The following is a 23,074-nucleotide window of genomic DNA, read 5'->3' as shown; positions in this document are numbered from 1 at the left end:
TAAGACTATTTGCATCCGCTCTCCTGCAGGAAGGTTATTTTTAGAAGCTAAACTGTTACTAGGGACTGTGCAGGATTTGGTCTACATGCGCTGAATGATTCAAGCTTTCGCGGAGTGGGCATGATCACGCGAGGACACGGCCCAGCACTTCACAGTTCCATTTCAAACACTGAAAAGCTCCCCTCGACATCATACACGTCAAACTCGCAAATGTAAGTGGATATGAAGGTGCGCAGCTTGTCTAAAAGTATCTATTTATTAGGGGTGGGAATCTTTGAATGTCTCACGATTCGATTCCGATTTTTTGGGGGGGGGGTCTGCGATTCGATTCAGAATCGATTTTCGATTAAGAAAGATTTTTGATTCAAAACGATTTGATTGACAATGATTTTTGCTTCAATCTATAGAAGTGCAAGGAATTGTAATGATTTACTCCAGTCTGACTCGCTAATGCTAATTAGCGCGCTACTCGCGGCACTTTTATCACTCAAAAGAACGGCTCCACACTGCAAAAAAAAAAAACTTTTATTGAAATAACTTGATCGTGACTTTTTCCTTCTACTCTCTAATGTGGCTGCAACTTAACAGTGTATCAGACCGCGTGGAATCACACTGCCCCTCAGTGGCCAAACCGGCTACAACATGAACAGCGCTCCAAATAAAGGCACACACAGACAAAGGCAAGACAGTATACAATTATTTAAATAAAATCGTTTTTGGGACATTTAAAATCGATTCTGAATCGTATTAAATGTGAATCGCAATTCTTATGAGAATCAATTTTTTTGGCACACCCCTACAAAAAATAGTATTGTTAAATTCTACTTGCTAGCATTTGATTCACAAATTTCATTTGTAATTGGTATTTAATAAAAGTTGGTGCTCATATTTTCCTGAGCATTGTTTCCGATGTGGTATTAAGTTCTAAACCTACCTCCAAGAATAGTACTATTTTTTGTTTTTGGCTTTGCCATCAATGACACCCTCCTTTCACCGTGTTGGCATAAAAAGACCCCCCCCCCCTCCCCCAAAAGCCAAGAAAATGCTGAACACAATAAGTACTTCATTTAAAAAGAAATCCTTTGACTCTCCAAGTTTTGTTTGGTCATTTAGGCATATGGAAAGAAAGCCGTATTCTCTGGTCGATTGCTCTATTTATGAATATTAGAGCTGAGCCTCCATTGCATACCAGATCCTGTATTCAAATACAAGCAGTCTAACGTTTATTCAGTGCCGCACCCGCGCTTCAAAACACAATTCATGTCATGCCAACATGCTCGGATGCACTGGCATGTAGAAGCCACATGCGTGGACTTCTGCCGTAAACGGAAGCGAGTGGGCCGCGTTGCCTTGAAGGCAGGCCTGCTTGTGCAAAAATCCCATATTGAGGAGTCATTGTCATGGAAGCAGCCTGCTCCGGTTAGCCCGCCACAGCTAGTGCCGCCTCTCCGGGGCTGCGTCTGCAGTTAGCCATGCGTGGCTAGTCACATGTGTCCTAACCCAGACTGACACGTTGACATCATTTGGTTCGAATCAAGGCCGCGAGCGTCTGAACGCACTCATGGCCGCGCTACGCTTTTTTTTTTTTGGGGGGGGGGGCTAACGTGTGCATGAGTTCACGTGTCGTTCCCTCCATCCGAATGCTTCAAATGCTGTCTGTGCAACCGCAGGACAGGAAAATCCACATTGTGCTGCGCTGACATTCCGAGCAGGTTTCATTTGAAATGGTATGACACCACAACACAGCGTCTGCAGCTTCACACGCTGGCAACAAAGACGTAGCTTGACATTTCAAGGCAGTGTCACCCAGGCCATTTTTTATTTTTTTTTATGATGAATAAACAGCGAGGGCCATTTACGCTCCATGGAATACAGAATGTACTTAAAGATCTGTAACATACAAATGTGTGCGAATATGTACACAATTGTGTTACTATCAAGTACAACAATACTATGTTTTCATAATTTCTCAACTATTTTTTTTTTATGTTGAAAGAAAAAACTATGCAGTAATTGTGTGAAAAAACAGTGGCTAGTGTAGATGCTAATGTGCAGTCTCAAACTTTTTTATTTTTTACACGTAAAATGACATTATGTTACAGTAATTGAAACTGTATGTTTAAATGACATCTAAACCAAGACTAAGTAGTAATTTCCCTCTCGAAAGAAAACCTGGATGGTTGCTAGTGCTAAGCGTGGATGCTAATGCCACTGTTCAGAACTCACGTTTTATTTTTATTTTTTAAACATTTTTGAACAATCTAAAATCGTCACACGTTTACTTTGAGAGAATATGAAAAAGTGAAAATTGTACATTTGAAAGGTATTCAAAGCAAGACTGTGTAATATCACATCACAAAACTACTCAAATTAAACTGGCTAGCACTAGCATAGATGCTAATGTAACTGACCAGAACTGTCTCATCATGCTTTTTAAAGAAGACATTAAAATGGTCACATAATGTTTTTTAGATTAACTAAGAACTTTGTTTCATTCAAGGCATTCAAAGCAAAACTATGCGTACAGTACAATAACTTCACTTTCACCTCCACTGTGACAACTGCGGCTAAATCTAGCATAAATGCTAAAGGTACAGAAATGTTTCAAAACTGTCTCATGCTTCTTTGGTTTATCGATAGATAGATAGATAGATAGATAGATAGATAGATAGATAGATAGATAGATAGATAGATAGATAGATAGATAGATAGATAGATAGATAGATAGATAGATAGATAGATAGATAGATAGATAGATAGATAGATAGATAGATAGATAGATAGATAGATAGATAGATAGATACACACATTTGCATGTAATAATTAATAACCAGCTGGTTTTCTTTTTTAGATAATAAACTTTATTATTTACTTAAACTGTGCTTGTCAGCAAACCATTTTCCTCTGAAACAGTGCAATTTTAGACAAATCTCTCCCCATAGATTTTGATCAATGGGACTAAAGTGACGTCAGACCCATGATAGTGATTTTGTCCTCTAAATAAATAGCACATTTGAGTAAGCCTGGTTTGTTAATAAGTGATTAGTAGGAACGGAAAATTAGTTTGACCGTCGGCATCAAAGTGTGCACAGCCCATCAATCCATTTTTTGAACCGGAGCCTACCCCAGCTGCCTACGGGCTGTAGTATTTTCACCTTCGAAAAGTAATCAGAGCACTTTACCGCTGCTAGCTAGCGCGGCTAGCGTGCTGCTGGTAGCTCTCAGTTAGCTAGCAATCGCCGCTAAACGCTGGCAACAGGCGCAATGTCAGCATAATTATGTCTTAGCGCTCTTAACTGGAGCTTGAATGTGACTTCAGGACTTTGTGTTACTGACGCCTGTCGCAACAGTTTGGGCCATTTTTATTGCCGTTGTTGACAAACTCTGAATAGACAAGCACGTCGTCAACCCTTATACAGCGGCGACACGCTTCCGGAAAAAACTTCAAAATAAAAGCAATACAATGCATTGATCTACATATACTACTTGGTAAGGTAAGGTTTATTTTGAAATTGGGTTTCTCACAGCGTTAGCCCCGTGTACTGTCATGCATACTGCCATAAGCTTGGCTACGACTATCTCAGCGGGTATCTCAGGCAGTATAATAATAGAGTAATAATCGAAAATCGGAATTGAATTTCGATTAATTGCACAGCTCTAATCTATCTCATCTATTATCATAAATAATTAGATGTGGGGAAACTTGTTTTCAGTGTAGTTTACAGAAACTGTCGTAAAGAATTTCATTACATTAGATGACTAACCAATTTTTCCATTTCATGAACGAATATGAGCTCATAGATGAAATATTTGGCAATATTCGTACATTCAAGTCCAAGCATGTACAATTCTAGTATAGTACACATGTGTGTGTGTGTGTTTGTGTGTTAATTGTGCTGCTGCACTGCCAGTAAGTCAGCATTACTGCAGCCAAGTGTCAGTGTCAAATGAGCCCACTCGCCGCTTCAAACTGATCTAATCCCAGTTCCAAAATGAGCTTAACATGTCATCTTAGAAGCTTCTGGTGAAATGGAGACGTGATAAAAAAAAAGCTGTGGCGGCTTTTCTGGTGGTCACCGAGGCCGACGAGCGAATAATCGACCATTATGAGAGCCGATGAGAACATGCAAAAAAGCATGAGGCGTTTGTTTGATAAGCGACTTTGACAACAGACTTTTCCTCTACCAGGAGGGCTCGCGCTGTTGTTTTTGAAAACGCGTGGCACTTAAAAACTGGCAAGCTAATTTTCCCTGTGTTTTAAAAATGTAAAAAAAAAAAACTTACCATAGAGACTTTCAGTTTGGGGAATTTCTGGGATGACAGCAATTTGCTCGACACCTCAGTGAGCCTCATATGACTCACGTCAAACTTTCACATTGATGTCCACCCTGTCATTGTGGGGTAACTGCCACTTTAAGAAACCCTCGGATGTTTTGACCAACATTTTGTCTTTCTTCAACGGAAGCTAAAATAGTAGCTTGCTGACAAAGAAACGTTTACATGACATATTTTGTCATTTTCATCGTATGATAGTTGATAGTTTAAGGCTTAAAATGTCCTCTCTGTCACTGTAAAATATCAACTGTTATGAACACCTTTTAGAAATCTGAAATATATTTGTTAAACAGAACACAACCAGCTTGCTAAAAGTCAGTCAGGTTGCTAAGTGAATGAATGTCCACCCTGTCATTGTCCACCCTGTAAGCAGACTCACATATTTTGTTGTTTGCATGTCCATACTCTCCCCTGCACTGTAATGTCTCTGTCGACAACAAATAGTTTCTTTAAACTGCTCAATTTGTTGAGCAACCGCACACAAAAAAAACAACAATTAAGAGATTTTTTTTTAAACATTGATCCTACTGTGAGATACTGCTGTGAAAGGACACGGAGAGGACGATCTGATGCACGCAAACTGCTTCAAGTTCACTGCTGCGTGCACATCCTGGTTAGCTTTTCTCCTTCTTAGCCACAAATTTAGCCTCAGAAAGGAAAACCCTTTCATGGTTTATAATTGATGCAGACGCCATCCATTATTGATGGACTTTCTCAACTGTTTGCTGGGTGACCTTCTCCAGCTGCTTTTTCGACACCATCCTTTACGTTTTACTATGCATTATCTTTATTGTTGTGTGTGTGTGTGTGTGTGTGTGATATCTGGGATGCACAACGGATTTTAAGGAAGATTTCCCAAGAGGAGAATTAGACCTTTTTTTTTTTCTTTTTTTTTTACCTTTGTTGGGTGTGCAAGCTTAAAAGCTGCAGTGTGAAAGTCATCTGCAGTAGCCTGACAATGCAGCCTGCTTACAGGCATGCGGTCTTCATGACTCAAGGAACCGGTTTGGTCAAGTTAGAACGAAAGTGTACAGTACTGCCAAATAGATCATAAACAAGGGAAGGGGGGGGGGGGTATAGGACATTTCCAGTGAGATGCATTTTAGAGCCTTTGCAGCCAGACCCACCCCTCAGCATTGCATGCGCGCGCACACGCGCACACACACTCATTAAGCTTGTTGTAAAGTTGCACAAATATCACACGTGAGCAGCACCGACCTTTCACTTGGCTCTCATATTCGGCTATGATCTCTTTGTCCTTCTTCACTTTGGCCTGCGTTGACATGGTTGGAAGGAGGCTGGCCGGCCCAACAGTCGAGGCGGGAAGAGACTGCGCCTTTACCCCGTCTGCACTCGCTCCGTCTCCGCGGTGACGATCACAGGCCCGACATAATAACCCGACGATGTGGCTCGAGTTGTTCGGATGGGCGGCAAGAAGCGGCGGTCCGAGGTTCGGTTCGGTTCGGTTGTGCTGCGTTGTGCTCTGCGACGGGGCTGCGTTCAAAAGGAGGCGTCGAGCTGGAAGTGCACACACGCGAGCCAGACCACTCCTCCCGGTAACGACTCCTCCCGGTAAGGACTCCTCCACAAGAACTCCACAAAGACCAGGCACGTTTGACTCGCATTTCACAAGCGAGAGAGAAAGCGAGAGGGGGGGGGGGGGGGGGGGGTATGACTCTCTCTCTCTATCTCTCTATCTCTCTATGAAAAGGTTGAATGGACTTGTAAGTCAATTTGAGTCTCCTCCCCTCAACACCACCATTTGTCTGCATGCATAAATTATCTATCTATCTTCGGTAACTTCCTCTCACATTCCAAAATCATTCCCGTCATGTTCGACTCATCGATGACTCGTCGATCATGAGTTTTTGTCTATCGTACGATTGGCTGGCGACCAGTCCAGGGTGTGCCCCACCTCTCTCACCCAGTCAGCTGGTATTGGCTTCCAGGTCACCCACAATGCAATTGTTTACTGTCATATTAGTAGAGTCAAAAGAAGTTTATCAATGCTATTTCTAAAATAACAACCAAAAAAAAGCTCTAACTTTAAAGATGCAGGTGTAATGAACAGGTGACATGCTTCGCGGATGCGCCTCATTTTTAACTCATTCACTGCCATTGTCGGCTTTAGACGTCAAAAATTCATTTGAACTATTTCTGTTAGTTTAAAATGTTTTCCACTTTTGTTAAAACCTAGAAAAAAGTTGTTATTGTATTTCATATAAAATATGTGATTAATCGTGTGTTAACTATTGAAGTCATGTGATTAATTGCAATCAAAAAAACTTTTTTTTAAATCGTCTTTTTTTTTTAAAGAAAATATTATTAAAAATTAGGGCATCAGGCGATTACATTTTTTTATTGTAATTAATCACATGACTTCAATTAACTTAACTCATGATTAATCACAACTTTTATATCTGGTCTAAATGTACAATATGTTTTCCCTAGGTTTTCATACTCTTGTTAACAGAAGTGGGGGAAAAAAATATTAAACTAATAGAATTAGTTAAAATAAATTTTTGACGTCTATAGCCATCAATGGCAGTGAATGAGTTCATGGTCACACAAAGGTAAGGGGAAGTTAACGGCTGGTAAAAAGTAAAAACAACACAACACTCAGCTTTAACTTTGAAGAAGACGTTGGTTCCACTAGAATCTTATTCATAAACGTACCTTCCTGTACATATTGTTGAGGTGATTGTGCTTCCGAAATTCTGACTAATTTCTTAGAATTCAAGAAACAGCTGTCAACTAGATTACATTGAATGGCTGTTTGAAAAAAATAAAAAATAAAATAAAATAAATTAATAATACAGTAACTAATTTATATACAGTAAAAACTGTATATTACAGCAATATGCTGTTATATATATATATATATATATATATATATATATATATATATATATATATATTTTTTTTTTTTTACAATAATTAGCTAAGATTTTAACTGGTAACTTTTAGGCCACTGTAGATTCTACGGTCAATTCTTCACCGCGTAACAACAAATGGCTGGCAAAGGTCTACTGCATACAGATGTATTCACTTGTGATGTCCATCCACCCTGAGGATTTGTATTGTGCGTGTCCTATTTATAACATGGCTGTTGAAAAAGCAAGTTGAGTTTAAAAAAAGATATCAGACAGTCTTAGAGAGACTACCTCAGTTTTGTTGTTATGAAGTCCATTATGGACTTCAGTCTTTTTTTTCCCTGCGACTCACTGTTGACATATATTATGACAATTTGATGCACTCAAAACTTCTTTTTTTTTTCATGTTCTATTTTCTTTAATATTAGTACAGACAGGTCGACGGAGTCATGAATATGGACTAATATCCGCCGTTGCTTGGGGCCCCCCTAGTAGCACTCAACAGCTAATCAGGGGCTGCCTGCGGGTGATTTCCGACACGTTGTCGCACTGTCTAACGCAGTGCCATTGTTTTGTCCCTAAGGGCCAACGTTTCGTCTCTTGGGGCCCCCTACGGCTCGGGCCCTAGGCAAGTGTCTGGGTTGCCTGCCCTGTTGCGTCTCTGCTCCAAGCACATATGATCTCTCTAGTCTCCGTGCATCTTCCTCATATCCTGCCATTTTGATTACAGCACCTTTATAGCAATCTCCCATACGAGCGCCTCAACTTATCCACAGAATCAAATCAAAAATGTCATTATAGTCTTCCTCATATAGCTCGCATAACTTGTCCCTCTGACGTGTGTAAACATGGAGGACAGTGTATCATTCCTTGGTTTGTTGCTTCTTTGTTTTGCACTCTAAAGAAACAGTGAGGAACATTTCGATTGCTAACTTAATGGAATGTTTTGAAAAAAAAAAAAAAAAAACATCTACTTCCTTTCACACTTGTCCTCATTAGGGTTGTGGGTGAGCTGCAGATTATCAAGTATTTTTTTTAATGAGTGTGTTCAGAGGAGGGAAAACGTTTGTGCTCAAATTCAATTTTTAAAATGGACAAAGACGCCAGTTCATTTGTAGATCAGGTAAAAAAAATAAAAATAAAAGTGCAGTAGTATGTAAAATATGTAAATAATTATTTATTAATCATTAAGCCATTGTTATTTTGAATGTATTATTTATAGCAGTTAAACTCATTTAAATTCAGGGGACACTTTCACTTAAATTTATTCCTGGTGGGCCGGACCAGTATGTCCGTCGCCTGATAAACTATAACAGGTCAAAAATATTTCCTGTTGTTGTTGTTTGTGTTTTTGGCAAATAGTTGCAAGTACATTCTGAAAATATTCCCATTTAATATTATCTTATTGCATAGTAATCTGAGATTTATTGGAGAAAAAAAAAAGCGTAATTAAGGGAGATCAAATGCTGAGTAACAGACATATTTCAGAATGTCATTTAAGTGGTAGTCAGTGCGCCCTCCAGTGGACAAAATGAGAAACAACAGTTAATTTGAGCGGAAAACTGAAGTTAGTGTTGCCCTCACGGGACCCATTATTGAATAGAATAAACAAAGACATAAAAAATAAAAATATATATATATATATTATATTGATATTATTTTGGTAACCAGTTTTAAGAAAAAACAAACTCAAATCAAATGCTTAATTAATGCATCAGATATTAAAAGCCACTGCTCTAGAATTTTTTTTGACCTCCCCTGATCTAAATTTACACTATGGTAAAAGCCATGTTGACCGTTAAAAAAACATTTTTAAGTACGACTTTGTAAAAGTGCGTTACTACCCTCTACTGGTGCGGTAGACACACCAAACTCTATTGTGTGTCCAAAATCTAACTGCAGTTCATTAAAAAAGAAGAAGAAGAAGAAGAAAAAAGAAGAAGAAGAAGAAGAAGAAAAAAAGAAGAAGAAGAAAAGGAAGAAGGTTGTGTTTATATATACTTTAAAAACACTATTACTCATTCTCATTACATAGTGTCAGATGTGGCACAAGTATCAACAAAACAACCTCCCCTGGATACACTTTAACGTGAGTTAAGATTGCCCGAGGCTCCACTTCCGTGTGTCATTCTTACGTGTGCCTGCTCATCTTGACGGTGAAATCCTAAATATAGTTCGTTTCGCCACGTTGAGGCTCACGTCACAGGAATCGAATGACGCCGGCCTGGAAGTATGTAAGTAGCCGAAGCATGTCCCAACATCAACCCTCGCGGACATGTAATATGAGTCCATGATGGTAATGATGAGGAGGATGACATTCCATCATTTAAGTACAATTATTTGAAAGAGAATTTGATCTGTCACTTACAATAAGTAAACAAAGCTAGCAAGTGCGCCCTAAAATGACAATATTATGTAATAGCTTTTTTGTTTGTTTGTTTTTCTTGATCGATGCTTCCACTCTATGTTGTCTTAATGGGAGTATGTCAGCGCGCCGCAGTGTTGTTACATTGTGTAAGACACGTCAGTGTCAACAGCCACACCTTTCCACGCCTCCTAACAAGAAACCCGGCGTGGGAGCGTTTATAAAGCCACTTACCTCTGGCTATGGAGCTCATTATTCCTGAAGAAGGACAAAGTATCACTTTACAGACATGCTATGGGTGCTATTATCACTTCTTATATGTCTACTCATACTCATTCTCCTCTATTACCCTCGCACTAGGTAAGTCATTCATTGTTTACAGTTTGGATTTAAGAACTTCTTGAACAGCTTAGGTCGCAGGATCAGCCTAATTGCATCCTTTAAACAACGAACAAAATTCACTTTGTTTTGATAGCACAGCGATCCAATAGGACAACATAAGCATTGAAAATGAGTCGGCATTTGTGGGAAAATACATGAACAATCTGACTTATCATGTTGGTTTTCTGTCTTTCTCTCCGCTTGACACAGACGGGAAAATGAGCCGCCTTTGGACAAAGGTGTCATCCCGTGGTTGGGACACGCACTCGCATTTCAAAAGGATGTCGCGCAGTTTTTGTCTCGGATGAAAGAGAAACACGGGGATGTGTTTACCGTAAGTACAAATGTGGGGGGGGGGGGGGGTTGGTGGGGGGGCGGACGTCCATTCATCCTTCGAAGGGTTACGGGCTTGCGAAACAGGAACAGGAAAACAAAGCATCTTGCAATAGAAACAGATTTGATGCAGACAGTTAGAGCCTGCACTGTGTGTGAGTCGCATACGCACTACATACAGTAAATTTGACTCAGTTTTAAAGTGACTTTTATTTATTTATTTTTTCAATTCTCGATTTTACTCTTTTCCAAGTGTAAATATGACTCTAAAACTGAGTCTATTTGGTCCCACTCTAAATAGAGTATACTTGCAAATACATGGCAGTCGATACTCTAGTATCGTCGGCCCTCTTGTGGCCGTTTTACGATCAACTGGAAATGAGAAGAATGCCATTAATTTCATGCAATTTTAAGGGGAAAATGCTATATTGGGATATTAAGGTCTTTCTTTAAAATGATCTGTCATTGTTTTCCTGGGGGGGAAATTTATGTATCAAAAGTACTAGTGGTATCGGTACTTAAGCATCGGTCTGGAAAAAAGTAGTATCAAACATCCCTAGACTGAAACTCATAGAGCAATTTGAAATATCACCACTAAATTTTGCCAACAGTAACACTAAGTAGAACTGTAGTTGAACTGACCTGTCATTCAACATTTTTGGTATATAATAATCAATTATTTAAAGGGGAAGTCAACCGCAACTCTTTTTTTTTGACAATAATATGTTCTATTATTATGTACACCAGTCTAAATACGGTATTTTGGTTAATTGAGTGGAATATGAGTTAAGCAGCAAAATCCAGCAGTTTTTATCAATATCAGAAGGCGGCCATTTTGCCACTTGCTGTCAAGTGAAAATTACATCACAGTTGCTCAGGTCGCAGGTAACAACCAATCACAGCTCAGCTACAGAAAACAGGTGAGCTGTGATTGGTCGTTGCCTGAGACCTGAGCAAGTGTGATGTCATCTTCAGTCGACAGCATGTGGCAAAATGGCCGCCTTCTGAGATGGATAAAAACGGCTGTATTTTGCTTCATAACTCCACAAATGTAATATTAAAACTCATTCACTGCCATCAATTCATTAAAAAAAAAGATTGTTAAAAATTAGGGGCAAGAGGCGGTTTAAAAAATGTTTTTTAAATTAATCGCATGACTTCACTAGTTAACTAGAAATGTTAAACTAATAGAAATAGTTAAAATTATTTTTTGACGTTTATAGCCGTCAACGGCAGTGAATGAATAAGAAAAAAAGGAAAGAAAATATTATAAAAAATTTGGGGCGTCAGGCGATTAAAGTTTTTAATCGTAATTATCCTTATGACTTCACTAGTTAAAAAAATTCTAGGTTTTCATATTCTTGTTAACAAAAGTGCCTTTTTTTTTTAAACTAATAGAAATAGTTGAAATAAATTTTTGACGTTTATAGCCGTCATTGGCAGTAAATGAGTTAATCAGAATGTCATGTTTAGACCAGTGACGTCACATATAACATATTATTGGCAAGAAATGTTCAAGGTTGACCAGTTAAAGTGTGACCTAATTTGAATATTTTCAATTCCTTGGTAGTTTCACACATCCACAAAACTCCAGCACTAAAAGGTTTACAATGAGACTATAGCGCTGTATTCCTAAAATGCCCGTAGACTTTGATCCTGGATACTTTGAGACAGAACGCAGCAACTCTTAAACAAATGTACACACCCAACCAAGTATTACAAATGAAAGAACAATGAAAAAAATGCACATTGCACAAGTGTCGGTTTCGGGTCGAGCTCATTCTTACACAGTCACATACGAAACTGAAGTGAGGCAATAAATACTAATGTGCTTACAGGTGTGCGTCGCGGGTCATTACGTGACCGTGCTGTTAGACCCGCACTCCTTCGACGAGGTCCTGAATGACAACGTCCGCTTGGACTTGAGCCGCAGCAGACTGCAGCTCATAAAGAGAGTTTTTGGTCTGCAGCTGCCCGGCGTGGAACCCGCAGCGGAGAAGACGTTTATGGAAACGTAATCAGCGATTGGCTCGGCGGGAATCGGGAGTGTCGCGAGTGTGCAGAAAGATCTCGCTAACGTTTGACGTTTGGCCCGCAGGCATTTTCGAGGTGTCCGTCTGTCGGAGATGAACGGTTCGATGAGCGCTCACCTTCGGGAGCTGCTGTTGCGTCAGCTGTCCGGCCAATCAGGGTGGAGACGAGAGGGACTCTTCAGTCTATGTTACAGCCTCCTCTTCAGGTAACAAGACAAGATTTGTTTTCTTTCGTCTTGCTAAATGGACTTTAGCACGATTCTAGTTCATATTGATGAGCATCACATACACCGTTGCAGCCTGGTCATCCTGGAAGGGGGATTTCCACATTTGCGTCCTTTCTCAAGGTTTCTTTATTTAAATTGTTTTCATTTTTCCTTACCCTTTTGTGGTTAGATCAGGGGATAGCATTAATATTTGTCAGCTGTGGACTCGTTTGTGATTAAACTTATTCACTCGCAGCCATTTTCACAGAAGCAATCCCCTTCACTCCCGGCTGGCTTGCTGGATTTTGACTGGTTTTGCAAGGCCCACAGAATATTGTGTTCTATTTCTATTTTTACTAAAAGAAAGATTAGAGTCTCTTCTTTCATCATGAAAAAAAATTCTATCTGTTTCCGTTAACTCATTCACTGCCATAAATCCATAAAAAAAAAAGATTGTTAGGCAATTAATTTTTTTTATCGTAATTAATCGCATGACTTCACTAGTTAACTCACGATTATATCACAAACTTTATATCTGTAAAAAAAAAAAATAATCTAGGTTTTCATACTCTTGTTAACAAAAGTGGGTAAACATTTTTAAACTAATAGAAATAGTTCAAATGAATTTTTGACGTTTGTAGCCGTCAATGGCAGTGAATGAGCAGCAATTAGCATCTCGAATATACGTAAGTTCATTAAAAGTTTCGCAGACGGTGAAAAATTGTCTTAACATGTTAAAAAAATTTCTACATCTAATAAATCCTGATGAAAACACAAAATTCGCCACATTGTTCAGTGAGATGTCAGCTTTAGTGGCCTTCAGTGTTGTAAAAAGGCAGACGTCGATATTTGTCAAAATGCCAAATATCGGCACTGATAATCGGCCCTGCCGATAATTGGTCTATCCCTAGTATATAATTAAATCTTCTTTTTTTTTTTAATTGGGCTGATGCACACCCCTTGTTTCCCCACCAACACTCAGGCTAGAGCTGTCCCTTAACTAGCCAATGCATAGACTGATGAAGGCTGCTCTGATGAGAGGCGAAACGTCCATGCTTCATAATAATAATAATAATAATAATAGGTTCAATGCAGCCTCATTAAACAACACATGGCAAATTCAAGTTGTGCTTGCTGTCGTGCACAGAGCCGGCTACCTCACGATGTTTGCCAGCACGCCGGACGCCGCTGCGGTCTACGGAGAATTCCGCAAGTTTGACCATCTTCTTTCCAAACTGGCTCGCTCTTCGCTCAAAGGAGGTGAGCGTCGCAATCGCACGGGACTTTTACCTTCGTATCAGCGGGTTGATGTCCAATGCGCGTGACAGGGGAAAGCCGGACGGCCCGCTCGTCGCGGGAGCGGCTGTGGGAGATGCTGTCGCCGAAGGACGAGCGCGTCGGCGAGGCCGAGCGGTGGTCCTGGCAATGGAGCTACCGGCAATTCCTGCGGGAGGGAGGAGTGGATGCTGAGATGCAGAAGAGAGCATTTTTGCTGCAGTTGTGGACAACACAGGTGAGTGAGTGAGTGAGTGAGTGGGCGTGTCTGTTTGTCAAAACTAAAGGACCATACAGCAGGGAGAAAAAGTCTACACACCCCTGTTTCAAGGCAAGGTTTTTGTGACGAAAGAAAATGAGACTGGGGACAATTCACAGCAAATTTTAGAAGGGAAATAAACAAGTAAATTCACTGCCATTGACGGCTATAGACGTCATAAATTCATTTGAACTATTTCTATTAGTTTCACATCTTTTCCACTTTTGTTAGCAAGAGTATGAAAACCTAGAAAAAAAATATTGCACATTTAGAACAGATATAAAATTTGTGATTAATCGTGAGTTAACTAGTGATTAATTACAATTAAAAAAAATCATCGCCTGACACCCCTAATTAACTCATTCACTGCCATTGACGGCTATAGAGGTCAAGAATTAATTTCTATTAGATTAACATTTTCCCCACTTTTGTTAACAAGAGTATTATTATTTTTTTATTATTGTACATTTAGAACAAATTAGATTAATTGTGAGTTAACTAGTGAAGTCATGCTATCAATTATTATTACAAATTTTAATCGCCCGATGCCCCTAATTTTTGATAATCTTTTCTTTAAAAAAAAAAGATTTAAATTGACTTTTTTACTAAAAATAAAGATGAAAAATTTGGAATTTTTCATAATTAATCCCATGACTTCACTAGTTAACTCATGATTAACCACAAATTTTATATCTGTTCTAAATGTACAATACAAATATTTTTTTCTAGGTTTTGATGTCAATGGCAGTGAATGAGTTAAAATAAAATAAAATATAAAATTAGGGGCGTCAGTCGATTAAAATGTTTAATTGTAATTAATCGCATGACTTCAATAGTTGACTCACGATTAATCACAAATTTTATATCTGTTATAAATGTACAATAAAAAGAATTATAGGTTTTTATAAAAATTGAAATGAAATGTTAAGCTATTAGAAATAGTTCACATGATTTCTTTACGTCTATAGCCATCAATGGCAGTGAATGAGTTAATATGGTTGCAAAAGTGTGCACACCCTCGTTAAAAAGAGGATGTGGCTCTGTTCGGAATTAACAAATCACATTCAAAACCATGTCAGCACACAATAGACACAATTGAAAGTGACTTTGATTACCCCAAATATGTTTCAGTTGTTCTAGTAGGCTTTTTCACACATTTTTTGAATTTTTGTAATGGACTGATTAAACCAACCAAGGTGAAACTTTTTGGCCATAATGCTCATCACAAAAATAACATGTATGGTCATATATGAACAAAATGTATCCCACATGATTTTTTTTTTGTTGCCTGCTCCATCCACCTCATAGTTTCATTAAGTTGATGACAAAAAAAAACAAAGCAGTTTAATTGCTGTACTGTTGTGCTTGTATAATGTGATTCAAAGGCATTTAAACATGCCAGCTCCATTGCTGGGAATCCACTGCAAAAGGATGTGAAGCTTAAAGAGCTTACGTGACATCGAGGCAAGTTAATCTACCTGTAGATTAGTTTTCATCAATCTGCTAATCTCGATGATTTTCTGTCACAACATCCGTCTTGGACCGTTGATCCTGTTCAGGATCAGCAGGAAGTTGGAGCTGACTCTGGGCTTGCCAGTAAATTGCAGAGCTAATAATAAAACTAAATAAACTTCTATCATACGTTGGAACATCCAACAAGTCGCCACGCCCAAACTGGCTGTGAGAATTCACTGTCGTTTAGCAAACAAAGAAAAAAAGGCCGGGCTTGGAAGATTCCTTGACGGCAGTTAGTGTAAGAACCTGCCTGGACCTGTAGATCACACATACAAGAAAACTGTATATTTCTTTTTTTTTGGGGGGGGGGGGGCATGATGACACACCTCGTCTTCTTTTGAGTGCACATGCACACTGAAGTACTTGTTGACATCTCAGGCTATCTAAATTGTAACCAGTAATGCAAAACTGTGAACTATTTGACATTAGCATGCTAATCACTTTGCTAGTGAAGCGTTAGCGAGTTGAATTTTGGAACATCACTATAAGCACTAGAAGCACACAGTTGTCAACTAGTGCACAATTTAGCCCCAGTAGTAACAGGTAGTTGTTCTACTAGTGAGGACAAAAAGAGCATACTAGTACACGGACTTTAGTAGGACTACTACATGCTACTCGTGATACAAAACAGGGAGCTATTTGACAGTAGCGTTAGCATGCTAGTCACACTACGAGTAAAACACGAGAAATTCTAGTGACTAGATGTTTATTAGTAGAATTTTAGAATGCCTCTATTAGCACTAGTAGCACTCAGTTGTCAACTCAGGCACAGTTTTGCCTCACTAGTAACTATACTAGTCGTCCTAATAATGAAGGAAAAAGCAAACTAGTACATGGGCCTGATAATAGGACAACTACATGGTACTAGTGAGGCAAAAGTGTGAGGCAATTTTAGGTGTTTAATAGAATTTTAGAATGTCACTAGTGGTATTTAGTAACACACAGCTGTTATCTAGTGCACAGTTATTATGCCTATGAATATGTAGTTGTCCAACTAGCATGACAAAATTGTACTACTGGCAAGGACCATGGACCTTAAGTTGGATATCATAATGACATGAAGGAAGTATTTAAAGTCCATGTACAGTATTAGTACACTCTTTGTTGTCGATCACACATTTCAATGGACTAGTAGAACGACTGTGTCTTACTAGTGTGTCACTTTTGTCCTGCTGCATGAGTAACACAAGTAAACTACTTTGCTGCACTATTAGACTCACCTAGTAAGCATGTCACGCACTAGTAGCTTCCTTATCAAGGATATACTCAAACGTCTTGATATTCATCTTAACTGATTAACTGCCATTGACGGCTATAAACGTCAAATTTTTCAAATTTCTATTAGTTTAACATTTTTTTTCCACTTTTGTTGAAAATCTAGATTTTTTTATTGTACATTTAGTTTTGTACATAGAATTTGTGATTAATCGCAAGGTAACTAGTGAAGTTATGCGATTAATTACGATTAAAAACTTTAATCGCCTCACGCCCCGAATTTTTTATAATATTTTCTTTCTTTTTTATTAATTCATTCACTGCCATTGACGGCTATAGATGTCAAAAATTCATTTGAACTATTTATATTAGTTTAACCTTTTTTTTTCCACTTTTGTTAACAAGAGTATGAAAACCTAGAATTGTTTTACTGTACATCTAGAACATATAGAATTTGTGATTAACTAGTGAAGTCATGTGATTAATTTAATTGAATTGAATTTAACAATTAAAAACATTTAATCGCCTCTTGCCCCTAATTTTTAATAATCTTTTTTTTTTAATGAATTTATGGCAGTGAATGAGTTAAGATGTGTTTCCTTATGAAACTCACAACTTTGGCATATTGATAAGACAACTACATGTAATAATTGAGCCAAAACTGTGAACTAGTTGACATTAGCATGCAGCTAGTAAAGTGCTATGCTAGATGTTAACGCGAATTTTAGAATGTCACTTATAGCACTACACATTTTTAATGAAGCTGTACATAAGGTCATGAATGCTGAAATTCCTCATCACTTTACTGCTTTATATGACCAGTAGGTGGCGATAGCAAGCTTCAATTGCACTCACGTCTGCTGCTGCAGAACATATTCACACCCCACTGGAACAATGTGTTGTGCAATGTGAGGAAAGACCCTCAGTAAGCTCTCGCATGCTCTCCAGATTAGGAGGAAGACCGTTAGTCAGTCCTCCTGCTTTTTTTGTTTGCGCGCCATCATGGCTGCTGGGATTCCCGGCGCGCACAGTCTGCCGTGGAAAGTGGAGCAATCCCTGCAGCGAGTAGACGGGGATTAACAGTGAGACGGGAAAAGGTGTTGTAAAATGTGTCACATGCGAGCAGAAAAGCGGAAGTCCACACATGGGGTTAAAAAAAAAAAAAAGAAGCTACTAGGTGATGTCAGCTCTCCACTTGTGACTGAAACAAATAAAGCACCGACATGGATTTAACTGCGGCTTTCGTTTTTTTGAGGGCGAGCGACCGCACACGAGCACACACGCGCAAATCTGACAGGGACGTACAATCACTAGCAAACACGTTTGATTCCTAAAATGGTAAATTATTTAGGAACATGAGTTTTCATCATCATCATGAATATTTCAGTGAGAACACAGGCAGTCTAGGTCAGTGCTTCAGAAAAAGGACCCCCCCCCCCCCCCAAAAAAAAAGTTAACCAAAAGGCATGAACTTGAAGATATGCAAGATATCCAGAAAAGTTATATTGCAAAGCGAGTCAAGGACCATTTTGAGGATTTGTGGGGACCACCAGAGGTCCACGGACCGCACTTTAAGAAACAGTGTAATTACAAATGGTCAAAACAGGACCTCATGATGACTCAGGAGATGACACTGTGGACAAAAAACGTATTTATTTCCTTTCCCGCAGGTATTTTATGTTCAATACAGACTAGCACTGTCGGTTCTCCTCGTCCTTTATTTGCCATATGGGGCAGTGGAGCCTGTGCCCCTAGTTGCCATGGAAAGAGCAACATGAGCCGCAACTGGCTTAAGGAGTGAAAAGCAGTTACGATTTTGCAGCAGGGGCAAGTCAAGCAGTGCCCCACCACACATATATAATTCTAAAATAATTTGCCGTTTACAAATTAATCATCATTATAATGCTGTTTTTGGAGTAATCGATATTTCCCTGAATGTCTTCCTGCCAGACCTTCATGCCCTTTTGTTGCCGTGTGACGCAACATAGCTCTGCGTTTCAAGCTTCCTTTTCTTCTTCTTCTTCTTTTTAACCCTATAAAGCCTGAACCATGAAATATATGAGAGAAAATTTGGATTCTTTGTAAATAGAGTATTTATTGGTCCTTTTGAACCAACAACATTTTTTTTTCAAAAACAAAAACAAATCAACTACCACATGTGGCTTGATTTGTGTCATATTTGATATATCAATTCGTACATTTATAACTGTCAAAAATTTAATAATAAACAGACATATCAAACATATTAGTATTTCCAAAAACCAGAAAGAAAATTTCCCACTATTAATAAGTATAGGTGTCTCTCCTTTGTCAATTGGGGCGATCTTGCAAGGAAAAGGCATCCGCTGGGTGATTACTGCCCTCTAATGGATTATCCGTGCATTGCATGGGTCAGATCACATACGTCAGGGTTTTAATGGGGGAGAAAAATATTATAATCATGAAATAGAGGGCTTGTATTTAATATGATACGTTTGGCGTTATAGGGTCAATTGGTCAATTCTGCCTAGCAACAATACAGCAAGAATCCAAATCCAAGATTTCTGATCTGCATTTCCCCATGTGCTTCAGACTAATTGTCTTTAGTGCAGCACACAAAAACGGCTATAAACGTCAAAAATTCATTTGAACTATTTCTATTAGTTTCACATTTGTTTCCCACTTTTGTTAACAAGAGTATGAAAACCTAGATTTTTTAATGTACATTTAGAACAGATATAAAATTTGTGATTAATCGTGAGTTAACTATTGAAGTCATGCGATTAATTACAATTAAACATTTTAATTGCCTGATGCCCCTAATTTTTTTTCTTTAATTAGGGTCATCAGGCGATTATTATTTTTTATTGTAATTATTCACGACTTCACACATTTTATATCTGTTGTAAATGTACAATGAAAACCTTTCTATGAATGAAAAATGTGAAACTAATAGAAATAGTTCAAATTAATTTTTGATGTCTGTAGCCGTCAATGGCAGTGAATGAGTTAAAAACACAAGTGCTCACGAGAACAGATGTGAAGGTCGTGTCTTTTATGGAGAAGTGATTGCCGTAATAGCTCCAGGCCAGCAATGGCATTCAGCTTCTCATAAAAAAGAAAAAAAAAAGACCTTATCGTCTTTTAATAAAAATTGCCCATCCTATCATAAAAAATAAAAAAAATCCAACAGGCCACTCACTGCCACATTCACCATCCCACCTGAATTCCTCCGGCGTGATTACCTGGGGAATGTGCGACTTGTGCCCATTTGGCCTGGCTGTCAGTGCTCTGATGAGCGCAGAAAAAAAAAAAAAAAAAGAACAGCTCCCTGAACCCTGAGCTATTACTGTCTGACAGGGTCAGGTGTCTCTCCGCCGGTATAAGATCAGTCTCACCAGACACTTTATTAGGTACACTTGAATGTGCCGTACAAGGATAATTATGCTCCATTTCTGTGTATCTAATGAAGTGTCCAATGAATGTATAATAATAACAACATCCAAGGTCGCCGTAAAACCCTAAAAATCGAATACAATAAAAAATCTAATCAAATTTATTTTTTTAAATCTGCAATTCCCATTTGAAATATCAATACCTAACACATTTGTTGCGTTCTTTTCATCCAGTGCAATGCTGGACCAGCAGCTTTTTGGCTCCTCGGCTTCCTGCTCACGCACCCTGAAGCCATGAAGGCGATCCGGTCAGAGATGAGAGGCCTCCCTCTGGAGACGCCCAGCACGGCCCAAGTGACACCCGTGTTGGGTACGTACCAACAAGGCATAGCTAGACGGCCATTTTGTTGTGTTTATAAAACACATTATTATTATTATTATTATTATTATTATACAAGTCAGCTCACGCTCCATCCATCCTACAGACAGCGCTCTGAAAGAGACCCTGCGACTCACGGCCGCTGCAATGATCAGCCGAGATGTGGCGAAAGACAAGGTTGTGCGCATGGCCAACGGGCAAGAGTACCGCCTCAGGCGGGGGGACAAAGTGTGCCTCTTCCCCTTTCTGAGCCCACAAATGGACCCGCAGATACACCGGGAACCGCAGGTACAACGCATTTAGAGGGCAAGGAACTCCATTTGGTAGCTCGAGTGGGTGCAAATAACCCGGTGCCAATAACGCTAGCCAAGCAACAAACGAAAAGGTAGTAGCTTAGCGTTAGCGAGGACAAAGTGAGTACAATTCAATAGGGATGATTTTAATTATAATGGGAACAGAGAGAAAGAAATATTGCGGGTTCTGCTATTGGCCAGCGTTCGGCGCAGGATCCTGTAGGTTCAAGTAAGTTATTTTAAACGAGAAAGGAAAACCTTCCTGTTGGGTTGCATAAATATGGCTTTGTAAACATATAATGACGTTCTTTATAATTGTAAAAATAATATGTTAGTGAAATTGTTGCACTCACTGCCATACATTCATCTAAAAAAATTATTAAAAATTAGGGGCGACGTGCAATTATTATTATAATTTTTTTTATTGTATGACTTCATTAGTTAACTCACGATTAATCACAAATTTTATATCTGTTCTAAATGTACAATGAAAAAAATTCTAGGTTTTCATACTCTTGTTAACAAAAGTGGAAAAAATGTGCAACTAATAGAAATTAGTTCAAATGGATTTTCAACGTTTATAGCCGTCAATGGCAGCAAATGAATAAAAAAGAGAAAAGATTATTAAAAATTTGGGGCGTTGGGTGATTACAATTTTAATCGTAATTAATCGCATGACTTTACTAGTTAAATCACAATTAATCACAAATGTTATATCTCTTCTAAATGTACAATAAAAACAATTCTAGCTTTTCATACTCTTGTAAACAAAAGAGGAAAAAAAATGCTAAACTAATAGAAATAGTACAAATGTATTTTTCACGTTTTGAGCCGTCAATTGCAGTGAATGAGTTCATAACCTTGCAAATAAATATAATTAAAGTAACCAACTGTACAGTATGTAATTAAAATTACATGTATTTATGGTAAGAACATTTCGGTTGAATCTCTAATAATATTTATGCTGTATTATTTTTAATCTACTACTGCTAGTCTTCTTCCATTACAACTTATACTACTACTACTAATAATAACAATAATGATGATAATAATAATAATAACCGTGTTCTTCGTGACAGATTTTCAAGTACGACCGCTTCCTAAATGAAGACCTGACAGCCAGGGATGATTTCTACAAGGACGGCAGAAGGCTGCAATACTTCACCATGCCCTGGGGCGCGGGAAGCAACGCGTGCGTGGGGAAGGACTTTGCGGTGACAACTATTAAACAGTGAGTGTCTTAAGATGCCTATCGCTCTGTCACGTACGCACAGTACAGCGCATTAGGCCGGGCGATGATGCGTTAGTCACCATCAAAGGCCGTCGTGCGGTTTCATCCGACTTAACAGATCATAATCGTTTGCTGGGAATCACTTCGATCCAGTTTATATTCTCTACTGTCGTAATTCCTTCTATTTTGTAATTAAGGGAATGCGGGCGGGGAGCAACGGAGCTTCAAAGGTTGACGATAGCGCGAAGCTATCTTGGAGCGCATTGAACACCAAAGAGTGTATCGTTTGAATTGTATTCTCATTTGCATCCAGATGTGTGCTTTTGATGCTGACCCATCTGGACCTGGAAGTGTGTGACCCAGAGGCTCAAGTGCCGCCCGTCAACCCGAGCCGCTACGGTTTCGGGATGCTCCAGCCTGAGGGAGATCTACAAATCCGTTACAGACTAAAGAGAACTTGATTTTATCCATGGATATTTTATTTATATGTGTATATTTATTTATTTCACAATGATTCTTGTATATACAGATGTTATGCTTTGTAGTTGTTGTGACATAGTTTTGTTACAAGTTATGTTTAACATATTCAATAATTGACCTAAAAAGTTTTTATTAAAATGTGAGTCACACTGGATGACTTTCTTGTCTCTTACTCAACATCTTCATATTTATTTTCAACAAATGTTAATTTAAAAAAATTGTTGATTCACATTTCATTTCAAATTTAGCACACTCTTAGTGTTCAATCAAGCACATTGCATTTGTGATTTTGAGTACACCTGGGTTTTTATTCAAATTGAAATTCTAACAAAAAATTTTGACATATATAATTTTCTCCAATGTTAAAATATTGCTCTTTTTTGTTTTTTATTTAATTCATTGATTCTTTTGCTTACTATTTGAGCAGTGCTTATGAAATACTTCAGAAGTACACTTCTGCAGAGAAGTTAAGAACACTGAACACTCACCACTGCCACCTACTGTAGTAGATATGCTATTACACTTTA

General features: G+C 38.6%; 2 protein-coding genes across 5 annotated transcripts in view; one reads left to right on the top strand and one right to left on the bottom strand.

Annotated features, from left to right (window-relative positions):
* LOC147167356 (SLIT-ROBO Rho GTPase-activating protein 3-like) overlaps positions 1-5,952 on the bottom strand; it is a 34,600-nt gene extending 28,648 nt beyond the window's left edge. For all 3 annotated transcript variants that reach the window (XM_086086684.1, XM_086086683.1, XM_086086685.1), the window contains exon 1: positions 5,554-5,952. In XM_086086684.1, coding sequence (XP_085942810.1) covers positions 5,554-5,620 — 67 coding nt within the window. In that variant the 5' untranslated portion in view covers positions 5,621-5,952. The remainder of the gene's footprint in view (positions 1-5,553) is intronic.
* A 3,239-nt stretch (positions 5,953-9,191) lies between these two features.
* ptgis (prostaglandin I2 (prostacyclin) synthase) lies at positions 9,192-22,719 on the top strand. 2 transcript variants are annotated; one of them, XM_086087908.1, is made up of 10 exons: positions 9,192-9,442; positions 10,165-10,288; positions 12,126-12,301; positions 12,386-12,526; positions 13,674-13,786; positions 13,855-14,039; positions 20,399-20,534; positions 20,650-20,831; positions 21,916-22,067; positions 22,381-22,719. In XM_086087908.1, the coding sequence occupies exons 2-10, from the start codon at positions 10,259-10,261 to the stop codon at positions 22,526-22,528; spliced, it is 1,263 nt and encodes a 420-aa protein (XP_085944034.1). In that variant the 5' UTR covers positions 9,192-9,442; positions 10,165-10,258; the 3' UTR covers positions 22,529-22,719. The 2 variants fall into 2 exon arrangements, with proteins under 2 accessions (XP_085944034.1, XP_085944033.1); XM_086087907.1 differs by lacking the exon at positions 9,192-9,442 and adding an exon at positions 9,799-9,933.
* Positions 22,720-23,074: the final 355 nt, after the last annotated feature.

Source organism: Leptonotus elevatus, chromosome 10, assembly GCF_054856555.1.
Source record: "Leptonotus elevatus isolate MCC_2025b chromosome 10, RoL_Lele_1.0, whole genome shotgun sequence".
NCBI lineage: Eukaryota > Metazoa > Chordata > Actinopteri > Syngnathiformes > Syngnathidae > Leptonotus > Leptonotus elevatus.
This window is presented reverse-complemented; position numbering and strand designations above follow the sequence as displayed.

Excerpts from the sequence above, each read along its gene's own strand:
- ptgis (XM_086087907.1), top strand. The coding sequence starts at position 9,863 with ATGCTATGGGTGCTATTATCACTTCTTATATGTCTACTCATACTCATT. Across the intron at positions 10,289-12,125 it reads AACACGGGGATGTGTTTACC|GTGTGCGTCGCGGGTCATTA; the intron begins GTAAGTACAAAT and ends ATGTGCTTACAG. Across the intron at positions 12,527-13,673 it reads TGTTACAGCCTCCTCTTCAG|AGCCGGCTACCTCACGATGT; the intron begins GTAACAAGACAA and ends TGTCGTGCACAG.